General features: G+C 53.8%; 1 protein-coding gene across 1 annotated transcript; it reads left to right on the top strand.

Annotated features, from left to right (window-relative positions):
- Positions 1-14172: 14172 nt before the first annotated feature.
- LOC309684789 (acrosin-like) lies at positions 14173-15615 on the top strand (the record flags this gene model as incomplete). Its single annotated transcript, XM_082500651.1, has 3 exons — positions 14173-14385; positions 14643-14782; positions 15256-15615. Coding segments are annotated over 3 exons (713 nt in total), but the record flags the coding sequence as incomplete, so codon positions are not given.
- Positions 15616-19464: the final 3849 nt, after the last annotated feature.

Genomic DNA, 19464 nt, shown 5'->3' on the forward strand with positions numbered 1-19464 from the left:
GCTGTTTTAGCAGAGGAGTGGGGAAAAACATAAAAAGGAGATGAACCCCGAGAAAAAAAAACAAACACATTTAGGCCACACCACATATGATTTTTGCCTTTATTTCACCCACCACGCCTAAAAAAAAAAAAAACAATTGGCAGAAAGCGATAATTTGATTAAAAATCATTCCCTCCAATAATGTCGCTGTCACCTACGATTTCACCCAGGAAGCGTTAACGCAAGAATATTTTTGACTCCAGCAACAAGCAAAAAAAACCCCAAAAAAACAACTTTCAGCATGGCTGAACGAGGGGAAAGTAAGAAGAATTTGGCCGCAGATATGTTCTGGCCCCAGAAAAACAGCCAAAATCCTTCCATGGAGCAAAAGCAACCTGCCAGTGCTGCCCTCACAGGGTGCAAAGTTGGGTAAAAAAAACCTCGTCAGCTAAACATCAGCTATCCCGGGAAGTGAAAGGTCCCATCCCATGTGGCAAAAATACACTCGCATGAATAACTTAGACAAAACCAGCCCACAAAAGGCCCGCACAAGACACACACTTGGTCCCCCTTTGCTTGAAGCTTCGCTAAAACCGTATACTCAGATTAGCCCTTTCCTGCAGTTCCTTTCCCAGAGTTTTGCCCCAAACCCACGCTTCTAGCCCCGCTCCCCAAGCCCTCCCTCGGGGCCCACCACCTTTCCCCAGCCCAGCCTGTCCTTAAGGCTTTTCTTTCCACACACAGCCCTTTCCACTCACCTCCCTCCGGGGCCTCCTCTCTCACAGGCACCTCACAGCCCTGCAAACCTCCTCTCCTTCGCCTCTCCCTCTCACAAACACCCATTCCCCTCACATTAAGAGCCATTTCCTCCACTCCTTCCTCACACAAACACCCATTCCCCTTACTCCCCCCTCGCGTTAACACCCATTGTCCTCACAGAACACCCATTCCCCTCGCTCCCCCCTCACACACTCACTCCCACACCCCCAACCATTTCCCCACCATTCTCCCCTCGACCCACCTCTTCTCTTCTCTTCTCTTCTCTTCTCTTCTCTTCTCTTCTCTTCTCTTCTCTTTCTCTTCTCTTCTCTTCTCTTCTCTTCTCTTCCCTCTCTCTCTCCTTGCCTCAGCCAACACACCTCTCGCCCCCCTTCCCCTCTCCTCCCATCAAAATGGCGCCGCCCTTCCCTTCCCCTCCCGCCTTTTCCTGCCTCAGCCCCCGCCCCCCGCTCAGGTGACACCGCACACAGCCGCCATGAGGCGCGGCGGGGAGGGCCGGGGCTATGAGAGGCAATAGCGGGGAGGGAATTTTCGGCTTATCTTCTCTTCTTTTCATCTCCTCAGGCTTCGGGCAGCCCCGCGTGGGCGGCTGGAGATCCCCCCCTCCCCTTCCAGGAGTGGCCCCGGCCCTGGGGCGGCCCCCGCCTCCCTCCTCCCCACAGGCTCTCCTCAGGGAGAGCCCCCAAATCTGTCCCCCGGGCGGCTCCACAGCCTCCTGTGTGTCCGGGAATGGGATTTCCCTCAGGCAGAGCCCCCAAATCCACCCCTGGGGCAGCCCCACAGCGTCCTGCATGGCTGCTGTGAGAAACGCTCACTGTATTGAATTTTAGTCCGGGGCAAATTCGGTGGAGCAAAGAATATTTATTGCAGCGCTGGGAGTTACACGGGGGATTTCTCTTCCTGTAGCTCATTTTTCCTTTACAAACGCTTGTTTTTATTTCGTATTCCTTATACTTATTCATGTTTCTTCTTGGAACATACTTTGCATAATCAGTGAGTTTTGGGAACACGACCCACCCCCAAATACATAATCAATGGCTTCTTGCAATGCAGCCCACCCCCGAGCACGCCCCTCCCTTCCAGCGGCGGTCTCCTGGTGGTCGTCGGAGGGAGGCTCGAAGTCTTTATCACCGTGTCCTTCTTGTGGCTTCTTCATTCCTTACACTCCTGTGGTTGCCCTACCCAACCACACCGCCCGTTGTTCTGCAACGGTTCGGTACTTCCAACTGTTGCTCTCGTCTGACATCCTGTGTAACACTATCCCTTTCCCAAACGCACAGTGAGCACAGACCCATCTTAGCTGAAGCCATAGCGAGCACACATTCGTTTGAGCTGAAGCAAAATTTTTGCCAAATTACTTATTACAGGTTTGCAGGGCTGTGAGGTGCCTGTGAGAGAGGAGGCCCCGGAGGGAGGTGAGTGGAAAGGGCTGTGTGTGGAAAGAAAAGCCTTAAGGACAGGCTGGGCTGGGGAAAGGTGGTGGGCCCCGAGGGAGGGCTTGGGGAGCGGGGCTAGAAGCGTGGGTTTGGGGCAAAACTCTGGGAAAGAAACTGCAGGACAGGGCCAATCTGAGGATACAGTTTTAGCGAAGCTTCAAGCAAAGGGTGACCAAAGGTGCCTCTTGTCCTTTTGTGGGCTGGTTCTGTCTAAGTTATTCATGCGAGTGGATTTTTGCCACACGGGATGGGAACTTTCGCTTCCCGGGATAGCTGATGCCCCTGGATAAGCACTGCCCGCGAAGCACTGCGAAACCCCGTGTTCAAAAATGAGGATAAAGGCCAGGTTTTGCCTCTCAGAAGGATCTCTAAGCACCATCTCCAAGCTATTTTCAGTACCTTTCTGGTTGTTTTCTTTCCCCCCATTTAAGGAAATCACTTAGGTTAACTTTAGCAGGACGGCCTTCTGTCCCAGGACAAATGCCAGGCTGTCGCTGCATCCTTAATTATAATAACATTTTAATTGTAGGGGTGCAAAAGCTCTTCTTTAGTGGTTTTGCTCTGGCTGATGATGCAGCCACCTGGGAAAGCAATTTTTTTTTTCGGGGGTGGGGGGTGGGGCAGAGGGATAAGAGTCCCCTGGCAGTAAATAAATATGTTTTAATGGGGGAAAGGTGTCGTGGTGGCTCCTTCTGCTGCAGTCTGGTGGTTAAAGCAGGAATCGCCTGTGAGGAGATGGGCAAACCCGCGAGCGTTGGGGTGGTAAAAAGGGGGAGTATGTCATGCTCTCAGTTATCAGCTATGTGTTTTCGGCAAATGTAAAAATAGCAAGAGTTTGTTGTGGTGGGTTTTTTTTATTATTTGTTTCTATGGTGCTATGACCAGTTCCTCTCCGGAGTGAATATTCCTGGCCACATGGGTAATTAATTAGCATGCTGCGGGATGCGACTGCTGCTTTATTTCTGTGAGGGCAGCGCTGGCGGGTTGCTTTTGCTCCGTGGAAGGATTTTGGCTGTTTTTCTGGGGCGAGAACACGTCTGTGGCCAAATTCTTCGTGCCTTCCCCTCGTTCAGCCACGCTTAAAGTTGGGTTTGGGGTTTTTTTTGCTTTCTGCTGGAGTCAAAAATGTTTCTTCCATTAACGCTTCCTGGGTGAAATTGTAGGTGACGGCAACATCGTTGGAGGGAATGATTTTTAGTCAAATTATTGCTTTCTGCCAAGTGGGTTTTTTAGGCATGGTGGGTGAAATAAAGGCAAAAATCATAGGTGGTGTGGCATAAATGTGGGTTGTTTTTTTTTTCAGGGGTTCATCTCCTTTTTGTGCTTTTGCCCCCTCCTCTGATAAAACAGCTCAGAGTCCTGGCACGGTGGACGGCGACAAAGGCGACAACAACAACGAGCGGCGGTGGACGACGGCGTTGGGCTCAGCCTCCGTCACTGCCGCGGTTCTATGGCGTAACACCCCAAAATAACACCCCCCCCACCCCTAGCGAGGTCCCACCCAGGCACAAAGCGAAGGTAAATCCGACCAATCCGGGTTATGAACAAAACCCCACGCCCAACCTCTCGCAGATTAATTACTGGCGGCAGTCAATCATATTTAACCCACCTAATTGGGGCACTTAGGCCCTGCCTACCCCTGCCAGCACCTCACCAGTCACCTGCTGAGTCTCTGCTCTGGCTCCACCAGTTCAAACTGGGATGTGGAGAACCCTGGGCTGCGCCAGGCGTTGGGCTGCCCGGCAGCGTCGGTGGTGGGGAAGCTCCGTTTCCACACACACACAAAAACCCAACCCCATAATCCATCCCAAAAAGGGTAAATGTGGGGTTGGGGTTTGGTGGTGGTTTTTTTTTTTTTTTTTCTCCCAGCTTTGGAGCAGAAAGCGGGTTTTAAAGGTGGGAAATGGGGGGGTCTCCCAGCTTCCTGGTGGAAAAAAAAGCCGGTTTTAGCACTTCCTTAAAGCAGTTTTTAACCCTTCTTATAAAGTGTTGTTTGTTCCCCCCCGCCCCTTTTCAGGCTGTTCCCACCCTACCACCCTTTTCAGTTTTTTATTTCCCCCCCTTTTAGGGTTTCCCTCCCTCTTTTTTTGGGCAGTTTCCCCCCAGTCCTCCTCCCTTTTTGGGGGGCTGTTCCCCCTCCCCCTTTTTGGGGGGTGCTTTTTCCCTCTTTTGTGGGCAGTATTCCCCTCTTCCTAAATACAATTTTCTTCCTTGGTGGAAAAAAGCTCTTTTTCATAGTGTTTTAAAACGCATTAAATCCCCACAGTGCTGCCTCCACGTCCTTTTTTGGGGGGGTTAAAACCACAGTTTTAGACAAATACATGGAGGAGCACTCCTCTTGCCACCAAACCCTTTTCTCCCTCCTCGCTTTTATTCCCCAGTTTGTTTGTTTTGGTTTTTTTTTTTTCTAGCCAGGATTCAGGAAATAGCATTGGACAAATCTAAACAATTTTGGGGGAAGAAAGCTGGGAATTGTTGGGTGCTGTAAATTCTTTTTGTCAGCGAAATTTTTGAGTGTCCCCACACGTGTCATCTTTGTCTGGGTGATGCTGTCACCGGCACCTTAAAAGGAATCGGGGCCTGGGAAAAGCTACCAGCACAATTTGGGATTTTTTCCCATCCCCAACTCCATTCGGACGACCGTTCTGCGCTTTCAGTGCAGCACCTCTGGAAAACACCTCAAAAACTAAACTATTCTGGAGCTTTGATGCTGCCTGAGTGCCTTTGGGTGAATTCCAGCCACAAAATTGCATTTTAAACCCCCTTTTTTCCTCCCCGCAGGGCCCCATCTGGGGACAGGAGGTGAGGGGGTGAGCCCCTTCCCCCCAGCGCTGGAGAGGGAGTTATCCCCGTTCGGGGAATTCCAAAAACCCCCGTTAAGCCCCAAATTTTGGGCTGTTTCATCCAAACCTGAGTGTTGGAATGGGCCAAGAATGGGATGGAGGGGAGGTCTTCCTGCAAACGCGGAGCCTTCCGGGGCCCCGAGCGGGAGGAACCGGCTGCCCGGTCTTCCCCGGCCCCGCTGCGGGTTTTGCTCGCCCCGTTCCTCGCCCGGGGTGAGTGGCCTCTGGTAGGTGGGTGGTGCGAGGGGGCGTGGCCTATGCAAATATGTGTGACTATGGGCGTGGTGCATCCAAATATAGCGAGTCGGGGGCGTGGCGCATGGGAGGACTCGTTCTGGAGGCGCGGTGTGTGGAAAGCTATGGGAGGGGCGTGGTCTATGCAAATGTCGTGCCGGTTGAGGGGGGCAGGCGTGGGGGAGGGTGCGTTATTTTTCGCCCGTACCGAGCCGGGGTGTCCCCGCCGCCGCCGTCCACCCCCCGGTAGCCGCGGGCGGGTCGGTGCGGGGGTGCGGGTGGCGGTCAGGCAGCGCGCTGAGCCCCTGTGCGTCAGTGCCGGGCGGGGCCCTGCCTCCGGAGCCCGTGCGGGGGTGTGGGAGCCCCCCGCTGCTCAGACGTCACGGGGGGTTCTGCCAATGCCGCAATTCCGCTTGAAATCGCTTAACTCCGCTACCGGCGGCGGCGGGCCGGGGGGGCTGCCCCCTCCCCGGGCACCGGCCCGGCCGTCTCTTCTGCCCCCATTCCCCGAGGCCCGGCCCCGCCGCCCCCGGACAGCCCTCCCGGTGCGGCGGCTGCGGGTCATGTCTCCGAGTACAATGTACCTCCCCAAAAGGAGGTGTCACCTGTCGCCTCCCCATCCCCTCCCGACACGCAGCCCCCCCTCCCCGCACTGTTACCGTAAATCGGCAGAACCAAACTTTCTAAGCCTTAATTTTAAGTTTAGAAAGCAGGCGCTTCTTTATTACGGCGCCGGGCGCACAGGGGATCACTCCACCCAGTGTGCGTACCGAGTTGCTCCGCTACAAAAATTAAAATATATGTATTCATTACATTTCCGAGAAACAATTGACATATTCATATGATTGCCGGGAACTCATTAATATATGTAAATGTCTGTGACGCATGCACCTTCAGGTACACTGGTGGTCGTCCAGGGTCTTCCTCACTGTGTCCTCTGGTTGAACCCGATCCTTGTGCGTGCTCAGTTTGGTCACAGAGTTCCACCCCACCTTTAATCTTGGAACCTCCAGAAGATTTTCTTGGTTTACTAACCAGGCCTACAACTCCTCGCTTTCTTGACAGGTACTTCAAAGCTACATTGTTCAACAGCTAGGTTAGGTCATACCTAGTTCCCAAATGCCTATTATGGGTTTGATTTTCATTGATCGGTCCCTTGACTATACATTACTCTCAATACCCATATCCAAATAATCAATGGTTATTTCTATTAATATCTATTATTTTGGGTCTAGATATTTAAATCAAGATGGGAAGGGTAAGGGGGTTTCTAAGCAGCGTCACTGGTGCATAACAGGTTTCTATAATTACTAGCCTCAAACAAAACTTCTCTATTCTATTCTTCATTGTTTCATCTGGGTTCTACTTGTTCCTTGATACAAAACAACGATTACCTAGTGAGGGCTCTATGGTTACAACTTCCAGAACACCCAGTGCTCTCACATTCTACTTCTGCTATAACCACAATCTGGTGATTTTACAACAAGGGAGAGCCCCAAATCCATTCCTGCAGTTGCCCTACAGACTCCTGCAAGGCTGGGAGCAGCAATTCCCTCAGGGAGAGCCCCCAGGTCCATGCCTGGGTGTCCCCACAGCCTCCTGCGTGGCCAGGAATTGCATTTCCCTCAGGGAGAGACCCCAGACCCATGCCTAGGGCAGTGGCACAGCCTCCTGTGAGGCCGGGAGCAGCGTTATCCCTCAGAAAGAGCTACCAAACTCCCCCAAATCCATCCCTGGGGCAGCCCCACAGCTTCCTGCATGGCTGGGAACGGCGTTTCCCTCAGGAAGAGCCCCCAAACCCATTCCCAGGGTGTCTTCACAGCCTCCTGTGTGGCCGGGAATGGTGTTTCCCTCAGGGAGAGCCCCCAGATCCATCCCTGCCGTTGCCCTACAGCCTCCTGCATGGCTGGGAGCAATGATTCCCTCAGGGATAGAAACCCTCTTAACCCCAAACCTATCCCCAGGGTGTCCCCACAGCCTCCTTCAGGGCTGGGAGCAGCGTTTCCCTCAGGGAAAAGCCCCCAAACCCATCCCTGGGGCAGCCCCACAGCTTTCTGCAAGGCTGGGAATGGTGTTTCCCTCAGGGAGAGCCCCCAGATCCATCTCTGGGGTGGCCCCACAGCCTCCTGTGAGGCCGGGAGCAGCGTTTCCCTCAGGGATGGAGCCCCTTCCTTCCGCCAACCCCACTCCTGGGCAGTCTTTTCCTCCCTCCCACCTCTCCCTACACCTCAGCGCTGGGGCAGCCCCACAGCCTCTTCCAGGGCTGGGAAAACACTCCTGCCCTTTCTCCTCCTGCAGGTTTTGAGAAGAAGAGCCGCCCATCTCCCCAGCCCACACGTGGGGTCTGGGCAGCTCCACGCCTTGTGTTTGAACCGGGAATTGGGATATTTCAGTTTTCTTCTGCGATCAGGCCTGGTTGTGAAAGGGCCAGTTGTAGTGGTTAGGCTTTGGTGGGTGAGTAACAGCAAATCTTATTTAACTTTTCCTTTTTTTTAGATTTTGTGCAGGGGGCTCGTTGTCCTCACGCCCGCGAGTTCTGCTCCAGGTCAAGCGAAGCCCCATGGAACTAGCCCTAAGGGCGGCGGCGGCGATGGACCAGCACCCCTTCGGCATCGAGAACGTGGTTCATTTCGAGGTGAATCTCCCTGTTTTTTTATTTTTTTTTCAAAAGCGGGGGGCTGGTTTGTAGCGAGGCTTAAAACCCCGGGTTGTGCCTAAACGTGGGGCTGATTTCAACCTCAGGGGCTGTGACTCCGTCCAGCTCCGACTCACAGCCCTGGCAGCACCGTCAGCGTGCCAGGCTCGGTGTTCTCTTGTATTTTGAAGGGTTTCTTACGGATCGGCAGCAGTGGGGATATTTAGCAGCTGTGTATTGGTGGTGGAATCCATGTGGTGAAAAGATCTTTGGGGTAAAGAGGTGACTAGATGGGGTTTTTTTGCACCTCAAAAATGTTTCTTGTTGCTTTGTACATGTAAAAAGACATTCAGATCGATAAGGCTGAAGAAGATGGTAACAATCCTAACCCGTTTCACAGGAATTTCACTTCTGTCCTATTTTCATAAAATTACCCCCTACACAGGAATATGTTCTGTGGTTGGATTTTTTTGTTTTGTTTTGTTTTGTTTTGTTTTCTTTTATGAGAGTCCTTGCAACCTGCCCTCCAGCTGGAAATGGGCAATGCAAAGGCATTACAATGATAGATTTGCTAAATATGTTGCCAAGGTCTCTATTAGTGGCTTTCCCTGAAGCGGGGAAAAGACGTCCTGTTTAATTCTTGTTTGCATTTGAAAGTCTCTGTGAAATGGATTAAGCAGAGAGGGCTTCTTTTTGTGGGTCTGCCCTTGGAAGGAGAGCGCCTTTAGGAAAAGGCTTTTCTGGAGGGGACAGAGAACTTAATTGCTGATGGCTATAAAAGTGCGCCCTGTTTGGGTGGCTTGAAAACAAAACCCGTGAAAATCCATGACTGAAAAATGAGACTTTCTCCTAATGATTGGGTCGGTTGCTCTTAATCTTGTTCTGCCTATTCTTAAATTTGTCACCAGGACAACTAGGTTCTAGAGATACCACTAGTGATAATACCACTGGCAGTGGAGGTCCAGCCTGGCTTATACTCCTACCTCTCGTGCCTATTGGGGTGCCTCCAACAGCCGAGAAATAGTTCTTCTTGGCAGCAAGTCCAGAGGCCAACCTGGTCTTGCCCTCCATCCTCTTTAGTTCGGTATCTCTGATTCTTGTGGCACAATAGGGTCCTTTCTTCAGTCCCGGAACTCCTATTGGAGTTGATATTTCGAGGATCTGTGAACATTCTGGTTGGGTCGGTCCACATTACGTAATTCTCTGTGGTTCTGCAACAGTAATGTCTAATCCAGTTACACTTATCTATTGGGGTTGTATTCCCACATCGGATACACTAAAGATCGAGGACTTGGGAGAGGTACTGCTCCCGTCTGCCACGGGGACCTAAAATGACCTTATTACAATTCTTACACTTAACCTGTAGATACACGCAACAATTACAATCGCAGCAAAGTAGGGTCGAAGGGGTTGTGTGCTGCCCCAGTCTGAAGGCACTCTCGAGGCTTTTGCTGTCTGTTGCTCTCATGCAGCAGCACTGACTCTTACGCGCCTTCTGAAGGCTCTCCAGGGCTTTTTCCTGTCAAAGCAAAACCATGAGACTTCCTTTTCATGGTTAATTTCCATATGCATACTTTGAATCTGTATAGATAATGCCTTCTTTTCCCTGGAGATAATCTAAAGCTCTCTTCAGAGCGTATAGTTCACAACTCTGGGCTGACTAATTTGCTGGTAATCCTCCTTCTTCAATTACCGCTTTTTCTTCCCCCAAAATGACGACATAACTACTTGCTCTCTTTCCATCTATACATCAGGAGGAACCGTCTCTAAAAAGTTGTTGGATAGTTTTTTGGTTTTGGTTTTGTTGTTTTTTTTTTTTTTTACATAGGGCATTGGTGTGTTTATTAGGTCTTCTCTTACCCTGGTTTGGTAATTTATAAAATCTAATCAATCATGATGCGGCTCCCCACTTGCCTGTCCCTACAGGAATTGTGAAGGATTCAGGTTTCCGTCTACTATGAGGGTCAAATCATTCTTTTCTATTAAAATGGTTTCGTACTTCAAAGTTCTGGAATCTGTTAACCACTGGCCAGACTTTTGAGATAAGATAGTTCTTACAGTGTGTGGGGGGGTATGTACGATTAGGGTTCTTCTAGAGGTTAATTTTTGGCTTTTTTCTACTAATATTGCTGTGGCCACTACTGCCTGTATGCATGTGGGCCACCTCCAACATACTGGGTCCATTAATTTTGGATAGGTATGCCACCGGTTTCCTTTCTCCGCCCCGTTCCTGCATTACGACTCCATGCGCTATCCCTTCTTCCGTGTTTATAAAAAGGTGATTTTTTTTTTTTTTCTAGGGAGGAGAGGGCTAAACCCGGGGCTTCTATTAACTTCTGCTTTAATTCTTTAAATTGCTCTTGTTTGTCTTCTGTCCACTGTATTGGACTGTCTTTTACAAGTTTATAATAGAAAAATTTTATTGACTGAGTGTATCCTTTAACCCATAATTTACAGTACTCTAGTAACCTTAAAATCTTCTTTATTTCTCATTTCGTTCTTGGCACACTTAATGCTGTAATTCGTTCTGGATTGATTTTGCTTTTTCTATTGATAATTAGATGCCTTAAATACTTCTTTTTGTACAAACTGCAGTTGTGTCGTTGAGACTCTTAACTCTTGTTCTCCAAAAAAAACCATTCAGCGAACGTATCGATGTCTCTTTCTGACTTTTTGCTCCCTCTCTCCTGATACCAACAGATCATTTACATATTGCAAGATTCTTACTGCAGGTTCTGCCTGGAACTCCCCTAAAATTTTCTCTAGCGTCTGTTCAAATAGATTTGGGGATTTTGTGAATCCTTGAGGCAGGGAGGTCCAGTGGAGTTGCTGCTTCTTCCCGGTGTCTGGATTTTCCCATTCAAAGGCAGTTTCATAATACAAGACTTCTCAGCTCCTGAGTCTACTAAAAAGGCGTAAATTTCCTCCTGGGGGCCTGATTTTAAATTTATCAAGGGCTCACTAATTCTTTCTTCCCCCAGCAGGCAGAGCCCTTGACACCCTTACTCGGGAGAGTATTCTTCCTGTTGACAGATTTTAAACACTCGTTGATCTCTCTTTCGCCTGGGACACTCTCTCTTAAAATGTTCTTCCTGCCCACAATGGTAACACTTTCCGCCCTCTGGGGCTCCTGATTTCATTCACATGGGCTTTTTGAGCGGCAGCAGATGGGCTCCCTGTATCTTGTGTGCTCTCATCCCTGGCCCTGGATTCTGGGGCGCTTTATCTTTAGTTTTTGTTATTTCTTTTACAGTCACTACCATTAGTTTTGCTTTTGCCCTCTGCTTCTCCTCATCGCGCCTCACATATACTCTTTGTGCTTCTCGTAACAGCTCATTGATTCCTCTCTCATGCCAGTCTTCCATCTTTTCCATTTTTTTCCTAATAGCTGGCCAGGCATGGGTGACAAAATTTATTTTTTAATAATTCCTGGCCAGCAAAAGTCTCTGGATCAGTCCCAGAAAACTGCTGAATATTCCTTCAGAGCCTCTTCAACTGTTCCATCGGCGATTCCTCTTTGAGTTCTTGGAACACAACCCACCCCCAAATACATAATCAATGAGTTCTTGGAATGCAGCCCACCCCTGAACATGCCCCCTCCCTTCCAGCAGCGCAGGCGCTGTGCTTCCTCACGAGTCTTCCTAATAGTCATTGGAGGGAGGCTCGAAGTCTTTACCACCATGTCCTTCTTGTGGCTTCTTCATTCTTTACACTCCTGTGGTTATCTTAGCTAACGACACCACCCTTTGCCCTGCAAGTTTCTGTACTTCTAACTGTTGCTCTCGTCTGATATCCTGTCTAACACTATCCCTTTCCCAAACACACAGCGAGCACAGACCCATCTTAGCTGAAGCCATAGTGAGCACACATCTATTTTAGCTGAAGCAAAATTCTTTTGCTAAATTACTTATTACAACAGCAACACACACTGACACACCCCCCGACTGCATAGGAACACACACACTGACTACAGACCAAGACACACTAACACCCCACACACGCCCCCACCACACATGGAACACCCCACGTAATGCACACAGTGCTCGTGCACGTCATGCACAGAGCGTGGAAGGCATGCACATGCAGCACGCACGCACACACGCAGTGCGGGCACACACAGCCTGCCAGCATACGCACAAAATGCCCGCACACACGGCACGCGCTCGACCCAGTAAACGCATACCTGCAGTGCGCACGCTCACAGGCTCATCTACACCACACTGCACGTAAACAGTGTGCACCCACCGTGTGGGTACCGGGACACGGAGTGCACCCAGACACCGAGTGCACCCACACACAGGGCACACACGATGCGTGCACACACAGAGTGCAGCACACAAACTGACGTGCCGGCATTTCCCAGTCCCTGAAGGGCCGACGGGAGAGCTGGGGAGGGACTTTTTACAAGGGTGTGTAGTGACAGGATGAGGGGGAAGGGCTTCAAACTGGAAGAGGGGAGGTTTAGAATAGATCTTAGGAAGAAATTCTTGACTGTGAGGGTGTTGGACCCCGGCGCAGGTTGTCCAGAGAAGCTGTGGCTGCCCCATCCCAGGAAGTGTTCAAGGCCAGGTTGGACGGGGCTCTGAGCAACCTGGGCTGGTGGGAGGTGTCCCTGCCCAGGGCAGGGGGGGTTGGAACTTGATGGTGTTCAAGGTCCCTTCCAACCTAAACCATTCTGTGATTCTGTGTGTGCGCCCAGGCGTGCGCATAGGTACGGAGTGCAGCATGTGGGTGTGCTGGACTCGTCCCGCTCGCACATCACCGCTTGCCTGCTGCGGCTGTAGCCAGATGGGCCCCTCAACACCCCAAACCGTGCATGCTGCCTGTAGCAGTTCTGTTTTCTGGTGTATGTGTTTTGGGAAGGCCCTGGTGGCAAAGGGCTGCAGAGAGCGGGGTGGCAGTGAACTTCCCCAAGAGGTCGCGATGCCACACAGGGCTTTTTCTGTCAGCAGACAGCGCTCGCAGCCAGGCGCTGCTGCCTGCCGCGGGGCCTGCACAGCCTCGTCCCGCAGGCAGAACGTTCAGCGGGGGTCTGTCGGGGGTGTGCCATGCCGGCTTCTGCCTCCCCTCCTGCCGGGAACCTCCCATGGTGCCCCCCCTTCTGCCAAGAGGCCACCGGGCCCGGTGCCCGGAACCAGCGACTCTGTGACATCAGCCCCGGGAACAAGAGCACCGTGGGCAGCGTGAGCACTGCGGGCACTACGTCGGCTGCGGCACTGGTGGCGACAGGCCCTCGGTTCGCTTCTTGCAGGTGCCACGTGCCGCCACTGGCAGCAATGAAACTGCTCCTCGTCGTCGTCCTGCTGGCCCTGTGCTGGCCTGTGCAGGGCGCGTGGGACAGCTGTGGGTAAGTGGCCCCAGGCTCTGGGGGGGAGCTTGGGCAACCCTGATGGGGTTCACTGGAGGGAGCCCGCTTGTCCCCCGTGGCCACAGCTTCCCCAACCCCGCCTGGGAGCCTCAGATCCTGGCCAGCACCCCGGCTGCTGGCACAGCTCCTCTGCGGGGCTCAGGCAGAAACAGGGGCGCACGCACGCCCGCCCCAGGGGGTTCCCTGGCCCTGCTGTCCGTGCAGCGCCTTGTGGGGAGGGAAGAGGGCTGACCTTCAGCCTGAAGCGCAGCACGCCGTGGAGCAGGACAGTCATGAGTTTCTGGTTACAGAGGGACCTGCGGGCTCCGGCCCATGGCTTACCAGTACGGCATGTCGCGCGTGGTGGGTGGCACCGATGCCCGTCCAGGAGCCTGGCCCTGGATCGTCAGCATCCAGGACCCCTGGGAAGCAGGCACGGGGCACATCTGCGGAGGGTCCCTCATCAGCCCACAGTGGGTCCTCACGGCGGCACACTGCTTCATCGAGGCCAGGTAAGGAGGGCCAGGGAAGGGGGCTGTCCCCACCACCCTCGCGGGTGCCCTGCGCGCAGCACCGCCTGCTACTCCCATCCCGGTTCCTGCCAGTACGCCCAGTGCCTGGGCACTGCCGAGCCCAGCCCAGAGACTGCTCAGGAGAAGGCTGGGCTCGGGCCACTGCTTCCTAGCAGCCTCCAGCGCCACATGGCTCGTGCCTAAGGCATGCCAGGGCGGTGGCAGCCTGCGTGGCACTGCTCTCCTCTCTGCCCTGGGAAGCAGAAGGCAGGGAACGGCGGGGCTGCTGCAGCGCGTGGCTCCGCTCCCTCTGACCCCCCTCTCCATCTGCCTTCCAGGCACATCAGCATGTGGCGCGTGGTGATCGGGGCCACCCAGTTGACTCGGCTGGGCCCCGAGGCCCAAGTGCGCCATATTAAGCGGCTGCTGGTTCACGAGCACTACAGGAATATCACGCAGAGAAATGACATCGCCCTGCTGGAGCTGGACCAGCCCGTCCAGTGCAACTACTACACCCAGCTTGCCTGTGTGCCCGACGCCTCACTTAGAGTGTCAGAGCTGCACACCTGCTACGTCAGCGGTTGGGGCGCCACCACTGCAAGATGTGAGTTCCCCAAAAGTGCTGGTGTCCTGAGTGCAAGCTCGGCACACTGGGGAGAGGGGTTGGGCTTCCCGAGAGCAGAGGCGAAAGCCGCAGTCAGGCTGCGGGGACGTATGCCTCCGGAGAGAATGGGCTGACCCACCGCCCAAAGCCAGACAGAGGGGAAACACGGGCACAGTGCCTTCAGGACGCAAAGCCAAGCCCTAGGGAAGGGGTTCACCCAGGCAGGGGGGGAGCTGCTGGGGCTTCATTGCTTTCTCTGCTCACAGCTGCAGGGTCAACGGATGTCCTGCAGGAGGCCAAGGTCCAGCTCATTGATGTCAACCTCTGCAACAGCAGCGGGTGGTACAGAGGGGCCATCCACAGCCACAACCTGTGTGCTGGCTATCCGCAGGGTGGCATCGACACCTGCCAGGTAGGACGTGCTGCAAGTCAAGCCCCAGCAGCACCGGCAGCCCTCTCGCAACGCCCAAACATCGCCCGGCACATGCTTGGCCTGGCAAGTCACCCTGCTACTGCTGGGTCTCCACCGCTGCTGGGGCTCACCTCCCCTTCCCCAGCTGCAGGTCCTTGCCCAGTGCCCACCTTGTCCCAGAGCCCGGGGACGCTGCCCAGAAAGCCCATCCTGTGCTCCCGGCAGCCCATAGGTCCAGATCCCAAAGCATCCCCCTTCCACACAGCCGGGAGCACTGTGCAGAGATGAGAGAGCGCCCGACCTTACAGGCCCTCCACCCCCTCCCAGACGAGGCTCTGTAGGCTCCAGCGCCGGAGCAGAGCCGTTGTGTGCAGTGAGCAGAGCTCTGGCAGGTGCTGGGAGAGAGAAGGAGCCGGCCAGAGTGCTGACAGCGGCCACCCACCACCACCTCAACCCTCTCTCCTCCCCTGCAGGGTGACAGCGGTGGTCCTCTGGTGTGCAAAGACAACAACGCGGACTACTTCTGGCTTGTTGGGGTGACCAGCTGGGGGAGAGGCTGTGCCAGAGCCAAACGGCCCGGAGTCTACACCTCCACCCAGCACTTCTACAACTGGATCCTGGTCCAGATGGGACTGAGCCCAGCAGTAAGGGGTACTCCAACAGCACGGGCTTGGAGTCATTTTCTCACTGCCTCAACCCCTTATCAGAGGCCAAGGCCAACACCAACACCACCGGGCACGATTAGCTCCTGCCCATTTCCACTCCAGAAGCTGGTGGAATTCTTTACTCGGGTGCAGGAGCTGCTGCAGGTCCTGTGGGGGAAAAAGGCTTGAGCAGCGTGACGAAGAGGCTCCAGAGCAGGCCGCCCTGTTCCACGACCATTTCCTTCCGGGGCAATGCCTGCTGAGCCAAAGGCAGCCTCAGTGCCAAGGCCTGCTCTGTCCTGCCCGCGCTCCTCTGAGCGCAGAAGGGCTGATGTTGACTCGGTTGTAGAAATAAAGTTCCTGATTTTCACAGCTGAGCGTGCTTGAGTCCAATTCAGTCTCCGGTGCAAGGCAAGGACTTGCGTGCCCGGCGCCTGCCGACGAGGCTGCAGGCAGACAGCAGGGCACGAAGGGAAAGAGTGACTCCGAAGGGCTGAAACGGTGCCTGGTCAGAGAGGAGGGTGCTCAGAGCCACCATGGGGTGGAGAAGACTGGCACATGGAGGATAGGAAACAGTGATGTGCAGACAACTTTAGGCGGACGCTTTAAGGCACACAGCTGGAGATTAGGGTCCAGCGTAAGCCGTAGCTAATTGAACATGGGCACAGCAGGTTTAAATCAAGGGCTGGGAGCAAGAGCGGCGTCCAGCATGGGCAGGGGAGCTGGCTCTGCTCCTTCTCCACATGAGAAATGGTGGTTTGCAGGTAGCATCTGGTTGCACTTGCTGGAACACAGAGCAGGAGAGAGTTGTGTCTACTGCCAGGGGAAGTTTCTGATGGATTTGGGACATGGAAGAGTTGACGAGGCTTTGGGTTGGGTTGACTTGGGTTGCTTGCTGCTTTCCCCCCTGTCCCCAGACCAGGTCTTGGGGGAACATCTTCCTCAGCCTTGGCTTTCTCTTCTCTTGGACCTGGAAAAGTGAAACGATGATGGAAATCAGAGCCAAACCAGACATGGTGCTCAGTTCTCGCCAATCCCCTACTTTCTGTGCAGGGGACCGATGGTGGTCACAGCACGGTTTCAGCTTTGCGGGGTTGCGGCTGCTCTGAAAGGCTGTTGGGGCCAGTTTCCCCCTACAAAGGCAGGACACGAGCAGAAACATGGCAGCAGGGAGGAACTGGGGGTACCTGGGTGCCCCCGTCCGCCTCCCAGCCCTGTTGTGCTGGGTTGGGGCCACAGTTCACCCCAATGCACCCTCGGGTGCCCCCGTGCTCCATGAGGGGGGGTTTCAGGGCCTGAAGGGTTGTCCCCATGTCCCTGCCGGGCTCATTGTGGTGGCACGCTGCTCTGCGTTGGGCTGGGGGTGGCTGGGAAGGGTCTGGCACTCTGGGGCCGTCACTGACCCTCGTTTTCTCTCCCACCATAGAGCTCCTGGGCGTACCTCTCAGGTCTGTATGGAGCCCCCCCGGCCAGTGCCTGCTCCAGGCTGAACAACCCCAACTCTCAGCCTGTCCTCCCAGCAGAGGGGCTCCAGCCCTTCCAGCATCTCTATGGCCTCCTCTGGCCCTGCTCCAGCAGGTCCATGTCTTTCCTATGTTGGGGGCTCCAGAGCTGGACACAGTACACCAGGTGGGGTCTCCCCAGAGTGCAGCAGAGGGGCAGAACCACATCCATCGCCCTGCTGGCCCACTTCTTCTGATGCAGCCTGGGATACTTTCTGGATTGTGATCACTCGTTGCCATCTCATGTTGAGCTTCTCATCAGTCAGCACCCCCAGGTCCTTCTCCCCAGGGCTGCACTCCATCCATTCTCCACCCAGCCTGGATTTGTGCTTGGGATTGCCCGAACCCAGGTGCAGGAGCTTGCACTTGGCCTGGTTGAACTTCATGAGGTTGGCATGGGCCCACCTCTCCAGCCTGTCATTAGTAGAAGGCCAGGCCTGCAGCACCCTGGTTATCACCCTGGCTCGGGTGGGAGGGGATGCTCCTGCATGGGGGGGTTGTCCTGCGCTGGGGGGGTACATCTGTCCTGGTTTGAGGTAAAACAGAACCAATTTTGTTCAGTAACTTCGCTTCTTAGCTGGGCCTCTTCTAACAACTGAAATTAACTGCATATTGTGCAGACAGTGTTCACTCTCTCAGAGTGATAAGGCCAATTGTTTATAGCTGATGCCCAGGCATGGTATGCAGAGAGGCTCCTGCTTACACTTATTGTCATAACAGCCAAGGCCAACCAACTTTGTTATGTGCCACGTTGGAGGGTCGGAAGCGGAAAAGCATAGTGGGGTCCCACCTGCAGGGAGGAGCGGACAGGACAGGTGACCCAAAACTGACCAACGGGGTATTCCATCCCATCTGCCTCATGCTCAGTATAAAAGCTGAGGGACCAAAGGGTCAGGGGCTCTTCCTTCAATGGCCGACGTCTGAGGAGGACTCTCTCTGCCTGTGATCCCAATCCTGACTCCAGATCCGGAATCCAGTTCCCGTCCGCCACTGAGTCCAGCCTGGGACTGCCCCAGTGCCAGCCGGTGACGTGATTGTCATCTCGGGAGCTTGATACGGTTTTGTATATATTTTTCATTATTTCTTTTTATTTTATTATTAATATTTCATTAAAGTAGTTTAGTTTCTTCTAAACTCTTAAGTCTCTTTTTCCTCCTCTGCCTCTCTCTTTGTAGAGGGGTAGAGGGGAGCATCTGTCGGTCCCGTCTGGGGTCCCTCGGGTCCCCAGTGGTGGATTTGGCCTAAACCACGACAGATTAATTGGCGCCCAACGTGGGGCACGAACAGTGCTCCACCAGAGCTGTGATAAATTGTCCAAATAGTTTGAATTCCAACTTGCTCCGAGATTAGAACAGACAGCTCGCATTATGTCGTTCTTAGATAAAATCATGTATCATGCCTTTAAACAGCTTTGTTGGACCTTAATGCAGTCAGCTTGGTCTAACCTGTCAAATGCATTGCAAACTTTATTTATTCTTTGTCTTGTTATGGGAAGGTTTAAAGGTGCTATGGTGGTGTGGTTCGCAATTCAGATGTATAACACGATGAGTTGGGTAACGGCTCTACCTGTATATCTCGGGCATCAGGTGATGGATTCTGTTATTAATTATACTGTCGGTTCTACCTGGGGAATGTTTACTTCGCCCTTTGATACTTATGCTAATGTGACACCCTCAGAGCTGGGGCATGGAAACCTTCTGGGCTCTGAGGATAAGGACTGGTACCTTGTTAAGATCGTGATTTTGTTGTTGGTGCTTCTGAATGTGGTGCAGGGGTGGTTTATTGTGAAACATCTGTGCTGGGGTAGCTGTAGGGTACCGTGCGCTGCCGCCACTCAGACCCGCGCAGCCGCTCGGCGATCTGCAGCGGCACAAACCGCGGCCCCGCCCGGCCCGGCCGCAGCCGCCCCCCCCAGAGCGACGGCAAAACCGGCAGCCGCCCCCCCCACCGCAACGGCACAGGCGCCTCCTCCGCCGCCGCCGCCTGCACCGGCACCACCGGCAGCCGCCCCCCCAACCACCACGGCACAGGCGCCTCCGCCGCCGCCGCCGCCGCCGCCTGCAACGGCACCGGCACCACCGGCAGCCGCCCCCCCCACCGCAACAACACCGGCCCCTCCACCGCCCGTCCCGGCACAAGCTACTGCAGCCACTACAACCAGTACCAAACCTACTCAAACTCCATCAAAATCGGCACAAGCTGCCCCGGTAACCAGGAGGAAGAAGAAGAGGTCAACTCCTTCCCCTACCCCTTACGACAAAGACCACCTCAAGTCAGATAGCTTGGGGGAGGGTTCTGAAGAAGATCCAGGGGAGGGTCCTTCAAGACCAGATAAGGGAAAGAGACCTTTGAAAAAAGACAGAGGCCAGAGTCCTTCTAGAGCAGATGCTGGAGAGGCCCCTTCTAGGGCAGCCTCACCACAGGAGGACTCAGATGTAGAGGTAGTTGTTAAATCCTTCTCTATGAAAGATCTGAGAAATATCAGGAAGGACTTTAGTCGTCATGAAGGTGAAACACTTGTCTCCTGGTTGCTCCG

This window comes from Vanellus vanellus (genome assembly GCF_965231255.1).
Source record: "Vanellus vanellus genome assembly, contig: HAP1_SCAFFOLD_258, whole genome shotgun sequence".
NCBI classification, from domain to species: Eukaryota; Metazoa; Chordata; class Aves; order Charadriiformes; family Charadriidae; genus Vanellus; species Vanellus vanellus.